The sequence below is a fragment of the Gigantopelta aegis genome, chromosome 8 (genome assembly GCF_016097555.1).
Source record: "Gigantopelta aegis isolate Gae_Host chromosome 8, Gae_host_genome, whole genome shotgun sequence".
In the NCBI taxonomy this organism is placed as follows: Eukaryota; Metazoa; Mollusca; class Gastropoda; order Neomphalida; family Peltospiridae; genus Gigantopelta; species Gigantopelta aegis.
Window position 1 is genome coordinate 42,267,582 of NC_054706.1, and position 13,960 is coordinate 42,281,541.

General features: G+C 34.5%; 1 protein-coding gene across 1 annotated transcript; it reads right to left on the reverse strand.

The window, feature by feature from the left end:
• Positions 1 to 3,057: 3,057 nt before the first annotated feature.
• On the reverse strand, positions 3,058 to 7,096 carry LOC121379991 (ATP-dependent DNA helicase PIF1-like). Its single transcript, XM_041508699.1, has 3 exons — positions 6,709 to 7,096; positions 6,215 to 6,510; positions 3,058 to 4,292 (listed from the first exon to the last, which is right to left on the reverse strand). Exons 2-3 carry the CDS (start codon positions 6,239 to 6,241, stop codon positions 3,591 to 3,593), a joined length of 729 nt encoding a protein of 242 aa, XP_041364633.1. The 5' UTR covers positions 6,242 to 6,510; positions 6,709 to 7,096; the 3' UTR covers positions 3,058 to 3,590.
• Between the last annotated feature and the right edge of the window lie 6,864 nt (positions 7,097 to 13,960).

Sequence of the window (13,960 nt, forward strand, 5' to 3'; positions counted from 1 at the left end):
CAGGATATGTTATGGTTGCCATCTTTGAATTCCAAAATGGCTGCCATGCAAATAACTATCGGTACTAATACCACAGCACCCATGCCATCTAGACTCGAAGTTTTTCTTTTGTTCTAACTTGGATATTATCTTCATAGTCGTACCTTTTATGTGGGATTATTTATAAACAAAAATAAAACATTGAATTAGCCAAACATTTGCTTTAAAATGTTGATTTGAATAGTATTCAATACAAAATTTCAACTTTAATGTCAATTTTCAATATTATACCCCTTGACCTTTAATGACTTCTGGTGACCCCACACATTTTTCAAAGCTGACCTCCACTGGAATATGATGCAGCACATCATCCTACATGGAACAACCATGGTTGTCGTTTTGACTGCCCTGGCAGAACAATATCCCATTTCAAACCCCCTTTTTAATCAATAAATCAGTCAAACTGAGAAAAGTAACATTAAAATTGAGATTTTGTTTTGAAAATTATAAAAATTTAAATTTTAAGGCAGTGGTTTGACTAATTCAATGTCTTGTTTGTGTTTATAAGTAATCCCACATAAAAGGTATGGCTATGAAGGTACTATTTATGAAAAAAATGAAAATGTAATGTTTTCTTCGAATTTATACCACTTGACTTTTAATGACATCTGGTGACCCTCTCACACTTTTCAAAGTTGAGCTCCACTAGAATATGATACAGCACATCTTCCTACATGGAATAACCACGGGGGTCACGATAACTGTTTCTCTAGTAAAACAATATCCTATTTAAAATTAGGTTTTTGGATAAAAAAATATGTCAAACAGAGAAAAATTAGGTTAAATTTGAGGTTTTGTATTAAATACTATGCAAATTGAAATTTTAAAGCCAAACTTTGGCCAATTCAGTGTGTTGTTTGTGTTTTTAGGTGATCCCACACAAAAGGTATGACTATCAAGTTAATATTGAAAAAAGAAGAAGAAATGTTTTATTTAATGACGCACTCAACACATTTTATCCACAGTTATATGGCGTCAGACATATGGTTAAGGACCACACAGATTTTGAGAGGAAACCTGCTGTCACCACTACATGGGCTACTCTTTCTGATTAACAGCAAAGGATCTTTTATTTGCGCTTCCCACAGGCAGGATAGCACAAACCATGGCTCACTGGTCGGTGCAAGTGGTTTTACACCTACCTATTGAGCCTTGCGGAGCACTCACTCAGGGTTTGGAGTCGGTATCTGGATTAAAAATCCCATGCCTCGACTGAGATCCGAACCCAGTACCTACCAGCCTGTAGACCGATTGCCTAACCACGACGCCACCGAGGCCGGTCAAGTTAATATTAATGACAAAAATAAAAATGTACTTTTTTTCTTCAAATTATATCCCCTTGACATTTAATGACCTCTGGTGATCACCACCCAGTATCACTTTTCAAATTTGACCTCCACTGGAATATGATGCAGAACATCATCCTACATGGAATAACCATGGTGACCGCTTTGACTCTCGGTAGAACAACGAAATCCTACAAATGTGGACTATTAAGAGTATTCAACACAAAAAACAAGCACTGGTAATCTTTATCAAAATCCTTCCCGGTCCCTCAGGAGTGGTTGCATGTTGTTTACATTGTTTATTGGTGGTACATATTAGCTTGGTAAGCACACCGATTTGTGTGTTGCAATGGGGAATAGTGGATGGGTATTCATTGTCTTCATATTCAGACATTACAACACCTTCCTTGCATTCGTCAACATGTTCTAGGTCACTGGTCTTATCATAAGAATAACTGAAATGTTCCAATAGTTGAAAGTGTGGAGAATTTACATTTACTTGGTGTAATAGTTGAACTTTACTTTATAAGACATCATATATGGACATGCTCATCAAATGTTAGGTATTTTGTAACCAGGTAGGCCTGATTCGTATGATGTTTTACGTGATCGAATCGACAAACAAGAACCTTTTGTATCGTTCACCACCAAGATTGGCATCGTAGAGTGCCATGAGCAAACACCCACTGTTATTGGTTGAGGACCCAATTGTTCAATGTCACCATGGACATTTGTACATATATATCTTGTGATACTGGATGTCAGACTTTTGCAAGCACACTGAACCAATTTACTGCAGGTTCTTGTCTCATGGGTCACAGATAGTGTCCCACACAAGAATCTAGCATTGGTTGTCTTTATAACAAATCCTCGACCATCCGTCTGGAGTGTGTGCATTTTGTTCATGCTGTTCACTTGTAGACCACACCCCAGCTTGGTAAGTAACTCGTTTTGAGTATTTGAGTAATTGCAGCAGGGCATCCTAGGTGGGTGAAATGGTTTCTATTGTCATCTTCTTTTGACAGTACAACACCTTCCTTGTTTTGCCAACATGTTCCAGGTCAGTAGTCTTAGCATACAAGAAAAAAAGAGTTAGTTTTGTTAAACAACACCACTAGAGCACAGTGATTTACTAGTCATAGGCTGTTGGATGTCAAACATTTGGTAATTTTGACATAGTTTTAGAAAGGAAACCCACATTTTTTCATTAGTAGCAAGAGATCTTTTATATGCACCATTCCACAGACAGGATAGCACATACCATGGCCTTTGGTATACCAGTCATCGTGCACTGGCTGGAACAAGAAATAGCCCAATGGGCCCACCGACGAGGATCGATCCCAGACCGACCGCGCATCAAGCGAACGCTTTACCACTGGGCTCGTCCTGCCCATGGCATATAATATGACATCATGGGTAAACAATATGTTGTAGAACCATCACGAGGGGTTTATGAATATTTATACCCTCTGCATACAAGATTTTCTTCAAACACATAGGGCCTATCCAGGTGCATTAATAATGCTAAAAAAAATATTTAAAAAAATAAAACATTCAATAGCAACAGTTCCCAGTTTTGTGTTATTATAGAGGGTTCCGCGATATGTTCTAAAAATAGCAATATTACCCATACCTCTGTGCGGCCGGCCATGGTGGAAGGCAAACAATAGCGTTTCATTGTTGTATACAAATACGAGCTTCGCAGTTTAAGATTTATAACTTAAGCCCTTTTAAAAAAAAAAAGTTACTGTTAGTAGACACTGCATTATTTTGATAACATGCAGGATTATTTTGATACACTCGATAAGACGGCAAAAAGCAGATATGGAAAAAACTGGATATATTGGGAAGCAGGATTCATACACTACAAAATCGCCGGTCGAAAATGGCTTCAGGACCATAGGCACTTGACACAGATTAGTAAACATGAATAAAAAATCTAAATTTGTTATATATCAGTAAATTTTATATATTTCCACAATATTTTGCTCATATTCTCTTCATACATGACAAAATCATTGCCACTTAACGTATGTTTACAAATACCAAAAATTTCGATCCCTACTTGACAGAATTATTGTATAAATCAATGTAATATATTTGAATAAGAGTTTATCAAAATGAAATGTGTTTATTGTTTATTTATCTAAATTTCCACAATAATTGAATTTACTGTCTTAATACATGACAACTTTATTGTCATTTAACAAGTAATTACACGTACCAAAAATTTCGATTCCTACTATATAAAAGATAAAAGGTACGTCACTCGCCATTTTGGAGCGATTTAAATTTTTTAGGATACTGATATCGTTCAGCTTTAATAACATTTTCTTTTGGACTGAATAAAGAAAAAGTAGTTTTCTCAAGTTTTAAAATACCACAATCAAATTGTATGGTGGGTCCATCTGCATCTAATTGTTTTACTGTGCCTTGCATTCCATTGACAAAAATTTTATTCAAATTTCTCAGTAGAATTACTGGAGAATTAAGTTTCAGGCATAAGTTCCTTTTGGCAGGTAAATTTTTCAGTTTGGTGTAGTCTCCTGAATCTTCGGATTTGTACATTACAATGTCTCCAGGAAGTTTTGCCAGTTCGGATGCATTGTGCCAGTCTACCTCAAAGTTTGTTCCATACAGAACTGTAGGGTTGATTGACGGTGGTAAATCATCTAGAGGCCTTGAAAGATTTTTCATGAAAGCATTTGTTGCAGGAGATGGAATACCTTTCTCTAACTCATTAATGGCATTAATTAGATGGAACTCATCTTGTCTCAATACAGTATTTAGTTGTATTTTGTGTTTAATAACATTCATCCACACTTGTGACTCAAAGCAATGCCTTCCTGGATCAGAATACATGTCATTTGGTACTGGTGGCAATTGATAAAAGTCTCCCACACAAACAACTTGCAGGCTGCCAAAGTATGATCCGACGTTTCGTATTCGTCTGCAGACAAATTCCAGCTAAAAATAAGAATATACAATTCATTTGACGTGTTGAAAGGAAAAATGATATACATACAATATGAATATTGTAACTGTAACTTTTTTACAATATTACATGTAATTGAAAAGATTATGAAAATCTGAAAATGAACTCTTTTTGGGGGGATAATACATTTAATTATGTGTATGTATTGCTACACATAAGTTTTATGCTGGTTGTCTAACGAATGTATTGCCAATAAAGTATGTTTGTGTGTAAGGTGAATTGACACTTTCAACATGGTAAAAGTTATTGTGTTGTATGAAGACCATTTCTAGTTACATGCATAATGAAAGTTTGATTTATTTTGGTAATATTTAAAGTTGATGTTGGTGTTAGCAAATTCACTGTTTAGTTTGTGTCTACAAAGTTACTATTTACTGTCATGACAATTTCATTAAGTTTGAAAGTGAAAGTGCACATTATTTATTTCCTAACAGTATATTGCTTCATACATAAAAATGTACTGTGTATGTAATGTACATATGAGTGGGTTTTTTCGGTATCTGTAAACAATTATTATTGAGTAATATATCAAGTACTTTGCCTCTTTAAGTTGAGTTCAAAGCAGCATATACTTATGCAATTACACTAATATATGTGTATATCAGATGCAATACCTGGTACTATTTTTAGAAATTACAATTCAAGTGTTATTTGGGTTTCTTTATATGTTAATTTTTATGTCTTTTTATTCATGTCATGCACATATAGATATTAGACATTCAGTTAAGTGTTGATTGAAATGAATATTAACTACGGATAAATACTTTAATTATGCATCCTGGCAAATAAATGCCTAAATTTTAAAAGCATTTATGTTTTGTTGTATTTTTTTCACAGTGTCAATAATCTCAATGTGCGAACTAATTGAAGAAGTTCATAATCAAGCAGCTTGGAAATAGAAGTTAAATATGTTACTTTGCTTTTTTTTTAAATACTAATAATGTCGAAGATGTGAACAGATTCCTACATAAGAATGTTTCTCAGAAATAAAAAATAGTTAATGAATGAAGGTGCTCTAGTGGTGTCTTTAAACACAACAAATTTAAATGTTTTGAAAATGAACACAGGAGAGATATGCTTCATACGACTATATGATTAAGATACAAGAATCACTGGTTAGATTATTATTGTTTAAGCTAGTGAATGAATAATACAGTAGCTATTTGTAAAGAAATAGGCTGCTCTTTTATTTTTGCAGCTAGCTAATTCAAGTCCTCTACAATTAATTTAATATTACAATGCATATCCTGGGCTCAAACTACATTGACAAAATCACCAGTTGCTCATTTTTGTACAACGTGTGATGCAACATTAAATCTGTGAATACTGAATTGGTTTTTTTTAATTAACCACTTCCAGGGAATGCAAATAGCTCCTTTTTTTTCTAACCGACAAAGTGTGGTTGGTTCACTTGGCCATATAACAGTATTTCAGCAGTCCACACAGGAAAGTAGCAGACTCACATAGCAAAATATTACAAGACATATCAATTATTTCTGTATACTTCAGGTGTATTATTTTCTGTTTAATGACACCATTAGAGTGCAATGATTATGTTAGTATGTAGTCTACAAACTTGCAAACAGTGTCTGATTGAATGAAATATATAACACCTTAAGATCAGGTATAATGTTTATTTCAAAAAGCCATGATGGAGTGCAGTCAAATTCATCAATATTAGTCTGTTCCCATCTGTTACTGATATCTATTTGGTTTGATAAAAGAAGTAGCAATGACGTGTACTGACAGAAAATAAATGTATGAAAACCCCTAGAAATAAATTTAATTACTTTTTTAACAGTTTGAAAACAAAACATTGAAATTGTGACATCTTTAGCTTCTATACTGTATGGTTACATTCTGTTGTAATCCATTAATTCATCAAAACATTTACCTGATCAAATACTTTGGCGCTCAACATGCTAATCTCATCAATAATGAGGACCTGTGTTTCTTCAATTCGCCCTCTTGTGGTGCTATGCTCTTCTGCCTGCAGACGTTGCAGTAGTTCTTCATTGCCATATCAGCCGTCTTGTAAACCAGCCCATGAATGCACTGTCACGGCATCATTGAATTGTGTAGAGGCTATTCCTGTACTTGCTACTACAGCAACCCGAATACCTTTAGCAATCAGTCTTCTCTGTGTTTCTTTAACTAACACTGATTTTCCAGTTCCAGCCTGTCCTAAAACTACTACATTGTCATGTGACCATTTTCAATAATTTTGTAAGCTAAAAGTTGATCTTCAGTTAATATGAATGCCATGTGTATAACATCTTTGTTAACAAATACAGGTGTTAAAATTCAAATTTCTTGTTGGTTTCCATCAGCTGGGTGAAAAATGTATATGAACAGTCAACAGTTATGCTACAAGAGCAAAGCGAATACCTTCTGTAATTAATCTTCATAATGCATATTTAGCAGTCCCAGTGTGGTGTAAAACGACCACATTGTGTCCATTTCCAATACTTCACTCAGTTGAAAGTAAATTTCCAGCTGCTACGATGGCCATGTGTCAGACATGTTTGTAAACAAATGCACGTGTCGAAAGCTATATTTGTGTTTTTTTTGTAAAATTCCGTTACGTCATGGACCAATGAAATGAGCTGAAAGTTTCTGCCCGAAGATTAACCCGCAATGTACTCGACTTCCGTGCTCGACAGAATGTTTTCAGGTATCCAGATGGGTATAATATCCGCCCGGTCCCCTCCATTATTATTTTTAGTTAGGGTTAGGGGTTAGGGTTGGGGTTAAGGTTAGGGTTAGGGGAGGGGGGGGGGGGGTACCGGGCGGATATTTTTCCCAAAGTCGGTCTCGACCACCTTCCCTAATACCGTTCACGGATATAACCGAAATATTGCCGGCAATTTTCGCAAATATATTTCACGGAAATGACCGAAAGGGCGCCATTGTTGTAAGTAGGATTATGGGATACAAAATGGATGCGCCCATAAGATAAAAGTTATTGTTTTTATGTGGCGAACAGATTACGAAATGCATACGCAAAATTCAACAACTTGAGTCTGAATCTGGTAGACAACAGGATACTAGTATACGCAATACACAGTACTTGAAAAATATTAGCATGCACCGCGTGCACCCAGTTTTAAAAGTTACATGCACACGCAAAAATTAGCATGCACCGGTGCATGTACTAACATAGCCCGAGTACTCTGACTGTAAGAGAGCTAGACGGACATTTGGACATAAACACGCTTTCATTACAGTCAGAGACCAACCTATGTCTTTTTTTGGCAATTCCTGACTACCAAAAGGTAGGCAACAGTCCTGCTCTAATACCACAACAATCCTATGTTTGACGTCAAATACCTTTACATCAATCATTTTCGAGTTAAGTGATACAAAAAAATCCACATATTAATCACTAATACACTTACTACAGAAAGAAACCCGACAGCACCCACATTCAGCTACGCTTCGTGACACTCCGTCGCAACAATTGCAAAGCTCGGCGATCTATTTCGAGACGTAGACCACGTGATCGCGCACTGGCCGATTCCGCCTTGTGCAGCAGTTACAGGGGCCGTCTCATATCAAGCGAAGTTACAACATGGAAGAGTTGGCTAATGCCGTTTTGGATAAATTTGGATTTCATTACGTCATTAAACCAAAACAATTACACATTATTGATTCCATTTTGAATTTGAAGGATACATTTGGGGTGTTATCGACAGGATACGGCAAAAGTATGTGCTACGTACTGCCTCCTCTTATGAGACGACCCCTGTAACTGCTGCACAAGGCGGAATCGCCCAGTCTCGAAATAGATCGCCGAGCTTTGCAATTGTTGCGACGGAGTGTCACGAAGCGTAGCTGAATGTGGGTGCTGTCGGGTTTCTTTCTGTAGTATGTGTATTAGTGATTAATATGTGGATTTTTTTGTATCACTTAACTCGAAAATGATTGATGTAAAGGTATTTGATGTCAAACATAGGATTGTTGTGGTATTAGAGCGGGACTCGTTGCCTACCGTTTGGTAGTCAGGAATTGCCAAAAAAAGACATAGGTTGGTCTCTGACTGTAATGAGAGCGTGTTTATGTCCAAATGTCCGTCTAGCTCTCTTACAGTCAGAGTACTCGGGCTAGTACTAACACTGCATTTCGAGCCCTGAAATAATGTCAAACAAAAATGTATACGAAAGCAGCACGTTGTACTTTGGTATTTTGAGTCTCCCGCTATTCATGATTTCGGCAGGTAATCGATTATTTTGTGTAAAATAATTAATTTATCAAAAAATAAAATGGCGAGTGACGTACCTTGTATGTTTTATATAGTAGGGACTAGGGATCTAAATTTTTGGTACATGTAAATACACGTTAAGTGGCGATAAATTTATCATTTATGAAGATCGTATAAGCAAAATGTTGGGAAAATATATCAAGTTTATCGATATACAACAAATTTTGAATTTTATTCATGTACAGTAGTATGATTATGAATAGTTCATCAAGATAAACGTCTCCGGCACTATATTTATTATTGTGATAGTTATTGCTGTGCCATAACGTTTATCCATTGGATCGAATTTTCCATTTGCAATCACGATTTAATAAAATCAGGCATATGTGCTTTATTTAAGAGCCTCAACACGTACAACAACATATTTTAATAAATTTCAGACAAAAATATTAGTACAATACCTTTGGTAACCTTTCCAGGATTAGATGTTTGAAGATGACACATTTAAACATTTGAAAGCTATTTTTATCATGGCACATCGAAAATGCGGAATGAAAATATTGCGGAACGAGAATTATTCGTATCAAGCAATAAAAAGAAATATTGTTGAACTGAATGGAATTGATTATTTATTTTGTTATTTTTGTTTCTATATATGTGCTTTGTGTGGGTTGCATTATATGCATTATTAATAATAATATCACATTCAAGTTTTGGGGTGTATTATTCTTTTTTATTATTATTAAAAAATAATGATTGTCAGTACAGGCCATTACTTATTTTAAGGCCTTCATTTATTTACTTTTTTAAAAATTATTAGTATTTTTTTTTAATATTATTATTACAGGCCATTGCTTACATGTGTTTCAAAGGTTTTTCTCTTCTTCTTAGTTTAATTATCATTGCAGGTCATTAGTTATTTTAAGGGTTTTATTTATTTATTTATTTATTTATTTATTTATTTATTAATTTTTACTCTTCTTTTTTTTTTTTTTTTTTTTTATTATTTTTTTTTTTTTAGCTATAATTACTGGTTATTAGTTATTTTAGGGTTTTTATTTAATAATAAAAAAAAAATTAATATAAATGTCTTGTACTTAACATGCAAGTTAAAAATCATTGATTATAATAGTTTCATTAATCTTTCATAATATTTATATTAATCTTTTATAGCAAGTTCTGGGGAAAGGTGAATAGACACACAAAGAAATGGGGAAACACAATTTGAAAGTTAAACTGGCTGTTGAAAATATTTTATACATGTAAATCTAAAATGTTATAATGATTGTCAGCTCCATCTTATTTATTCCTTGAAACATTCATTTAACTACTTTCAAAAATTGTACTATAAGTCATATGTAGTTACATAACAAATCTGCACAGCATTGTAATTACAAAACATGTTCATATGGTTGTGAGGCAATCGTCAACAACACAGTTAATGTTCAAACGGTTAAGTAGGAATCAAAGTACACATCGGTTTAGGTAATGTGCAGACAGGTACAAGGCAGTTATCACAAGCAGCAATTGTCATCAAGTCACACTTATGTATTAATTACAAAACATTGTCATATGGTTGCGAGGTTATCCTCAACAACACAGTTGTATTGCACTGATGTGTTTCATTCATACTGTTGATGACAACTGCTGTTCGTGATAATTTATTCCTACTTGACTAATTTAACATGAACTGTGTTGTTGAGGATTGCCTAGTAACCAGATGAACATTTATTGTAATATTTAATGTATAACTGTGACTGCTTGTGATAACTGCCTTGTTCCTGTCTGCACATTGGCTAAACCGATGTGTATTTTGATTCCTACGTAACCATTTGAATATTAACTGTGTTGTTGAATGTAATTAATTCATAAGTGTGACTTGGTGACAATTGCTGCTTGAGACAACTGCCTCATACCAATGTGTGTTAAACATGGGTAAGCACACTAAATTACGAATAATGCACATTAATTACGAATAATGCACATTAACAATAAAACAACAAGAAACAAGCAAATGTGTGATCTCTTGCTACCCCGTTTCATCTCTCTATGTCTGTCTCCCCCAACCCCCCTCTGTCTTGTGTGTATATAAGCGTGTGTGTGTGTGTGTCATGGAAACATTTATAAATGAAAAAAACACGTTTTCATTTAGTTAATAATTAAATTAATGAATTAATTTATTATTATTATTATTAAATCAATAATTTATTTATTATGTTATTTATTATAATTACTAACATTATTCAGTAATTTACTATTATATTATTATTTATTAAGTATTAGTTAATTATTTATTATATTATTTAGTTGTTATTATTAATTAGTTTATTATTTATTAACTGATTTAAAAAAATTTTTATTCATTAATTAGTTTATTTATTATTATTAGTAGTAGTAGTATTATCATTATTATTATTATTAAACGGGGAACTCGTGAACCAGAGACGAATAATAAAAATAATCGGATTCCGCTAAGAGTTTTCAATCACATTTTAAATATGCTCATAATGGCCGGCGGGAATATTCGAGATTTTGTTCGTAACTGACAATTGGATTAATGCAGGATTACTATTTGGACAAACTGTCTATTTATAAGTAAAACGTAAGTCGGGAGGTTTTCTTTATACAGTAAGTGTTTATATTTGTTAGTACATCTCATATTTCGCCACGAAATAATTAATTCTATGGTTGTATCGATTCCGCCTGAAATCTGGGCAGAAAACGCACGCTTGTTTTTGCTATTAAAGTTGTAAACATCGGGTCCAATAAATGTCAAAATGTTAAAAAACGGACCGTAGATGTTTACCTTGGTGAACTAGATTATGAATAGGCCTATGTGTCAAGTGTCTTTCATATAGTAGGGATCGAAATTTTTGGTATATGTCAATACACGTTAAGTGGCAATAAATCTGTTATGGTTGAATTGAGTATGAGCAAAATATTGCGGAAATATATCAGATTTACTGATATGCAACAAATTTAGAATTTTATTCATGTATACTAATCTGTGTCAAGTGCCTGTGTTCAGGACTCCCATTTCTATCCATCATTTACGTATGCAGATCTGATAAATTACCTGATTTTTAGCCAAGCCCTTTTTATACGCTTGAGGACTTCCAGCATTATAAAAGTTTGGATGCATATGACCGTTTTGTGTGTGGTTGGGTGAGGAATGTTGGTGTTTACATCCATGATTCAGTCCATGTGTTACGTGCAAGGGTGATGCATTCACGACGGCTTAATAACACATCACTTTATTCGTGGATTATTTTCGATAAAGCTGGTAAAGTTCTTTGTGCCCATTGTAACTGTAAAGCAGGACTTGGCGAATAATTTTCTTATGTGGCATCCACGTTATTTTATATTGAAGCCAGTGTAAGGTTAAGGGAAAGCAGCACTGTGAAACAGGAACCAGCCTACTGAATGTTGCCTGCATCACGAACTTCTGTTGACTATGCACCACTTAAAAACATTAACTTCACTACATCAAGAACTTTAAAAAAAAAAAAACAGCTGGTGAGCAAGAAAAAAGTATCAACTGCTGTCCAGTCACTTGACACACGTTTTAATGTGGAAAATGAAAAATCCTCAGAGTACTTTGCCCAAAGACGGTGTACCAGAACTGCCGACTGATCCATCAATTCTGGTGCTACACTTGACAAATCAGATGAAGATCCAGCACTATATTGTATTTGCGATGAATGATCGCATTCTATTCAGGAGACTGTCCCCACAAGCCATTTGAATGGTTTCATTTTTCTTGTATGAAATTAAAGAAAGCACCCACTGGAGAGTGGTATTGTATTGGCTATAGGAAGGGAGTGGCAGTGAAGAAAGTGAAATGTTTTAATAAAACTAAAAGAAAATAACTTTTCAAATACAAACTACTGTACACATTTACAGGTATTTATTATCACTGCTGATGGATTTATGAGCATTGAATTTAATTATAAAACTATGTGAACTATACATGTACTTATTATAAATTATGACACTCACCAAAGAACTCACCAAAAAAACACGTCTGCAGTTTTCTTATCAATACTAATTGATATGAAACCCAAGCTGCACTGATGAGCCCTGGGAGGGCGAAACGTGTACACAGTCCAAAAATGGGGGAAAAATTACAGGCCTCAATATTGCAAGTTAAATTCAGTTATGATGATTATAATTTAACAACACTTTTTTAGTGATTAGTTATTTTGTCAGCACCTATATAGGTGTCATTACTTTGTTACATAGGGTCTGGGACGTAGTCCAGTGGTAAACTGCTTGTCTGGTGTGGGATCGATCCCTGTCTGTGGGCACATTGGGCTATTCCGTGTTCCAGCCAGTGCACCACGGCTGGTATATCAAAGGATGTGGTATGTGCTACCCTGTCTCTGGGATGGTGCATATAAAATATTCCTTGCCAGTGATAGAAATAAGCTCAGTGTTTCACTAGTCCACAGGACAAGTACATCTAGAAATATACTTGTCCACCAATATTGTCACCTGTCCAAATAACTGGTTTGTTTAATTCACATACATGGACATTAGTTTTGATTCGAAATGAAGATGCATTGAACAATACACAGAGGTACATTTTATCTCTCTTCCCCCCCCCCCCCCCCCCCTCCCCGAGTAGATTTACACGTTTCTTGCTACTTGGAAACAAGTAGTGGGTTTCCATTCTAAGATTATTTGTAAAAATTATACAAATGTTTGACATCCAATAGCCGGTGATTAATAAACAATATGCTCTAGTGGTGTATTTTGAATGGTGTTTATTAAATGACTAATGAAATTTTTACTTTTTGGTGGAGGACATAGGTTTTTTTTTTTTTTTTTTTTAAACTGTACCAAAACTGGGCAGCACATACCACTCATATGGTAATCAATTTGTTTAAAAAAAAATTGCACACAAGTACTAGGTAGAACACAGGCGACCAATATTTCTTACACCATTACCTAGTTCATTAACATGTTTCGCCCCTCCCAGGGCTCACCAGTGCAGCTAGTGTTATTCACTAATCAATGACTGAAAATTACCAATATTCTCAACAGTGACTAGTAATAAACAGTAAACTGCAAACATGTTTGGAGGATTATTTTTGTTAATATATTGAGTTCATTTTGGAGATAATTATTTTTCAAGTTAATCTGTTTTGAATGTATTTTTTCCCAGGGTATTCAGATGCTAATTATAAATGTCCTAATAAAACATATTTACAGGTGTGTGATGGCATTTCCATTCTTCAGTTAAATGGAACAACTGATGGGTACATACTTGTAATGGCACAACACACACAATTTTATCAAAAACTGGGTTTGAACTGTCAGTTTTTGTTATAAGATAATCAATAGGACATGTCCTAGGTCCGATTGGTTTATAGCTGAAACTTAAACCAAACTGAAAAGTTTGGGCCAAAGCCTCCTTCGTCTTTCACTTTTTTCTTT

Coding starts and splice junctions, on each gene's coding strand:
- LOC121379991 (XM_041508699.1), bottom strand. CDS start 6,241: ATGTTGAGCGCCAAAGTATTTGATCAG. Junction 4,293..6,214: donor GCGCCAAAGTATTTGATCAG/GTAAATGTTTTG, acceptor TCTTATTTTTAG/CTGGAATTTGTCTGCAGACG.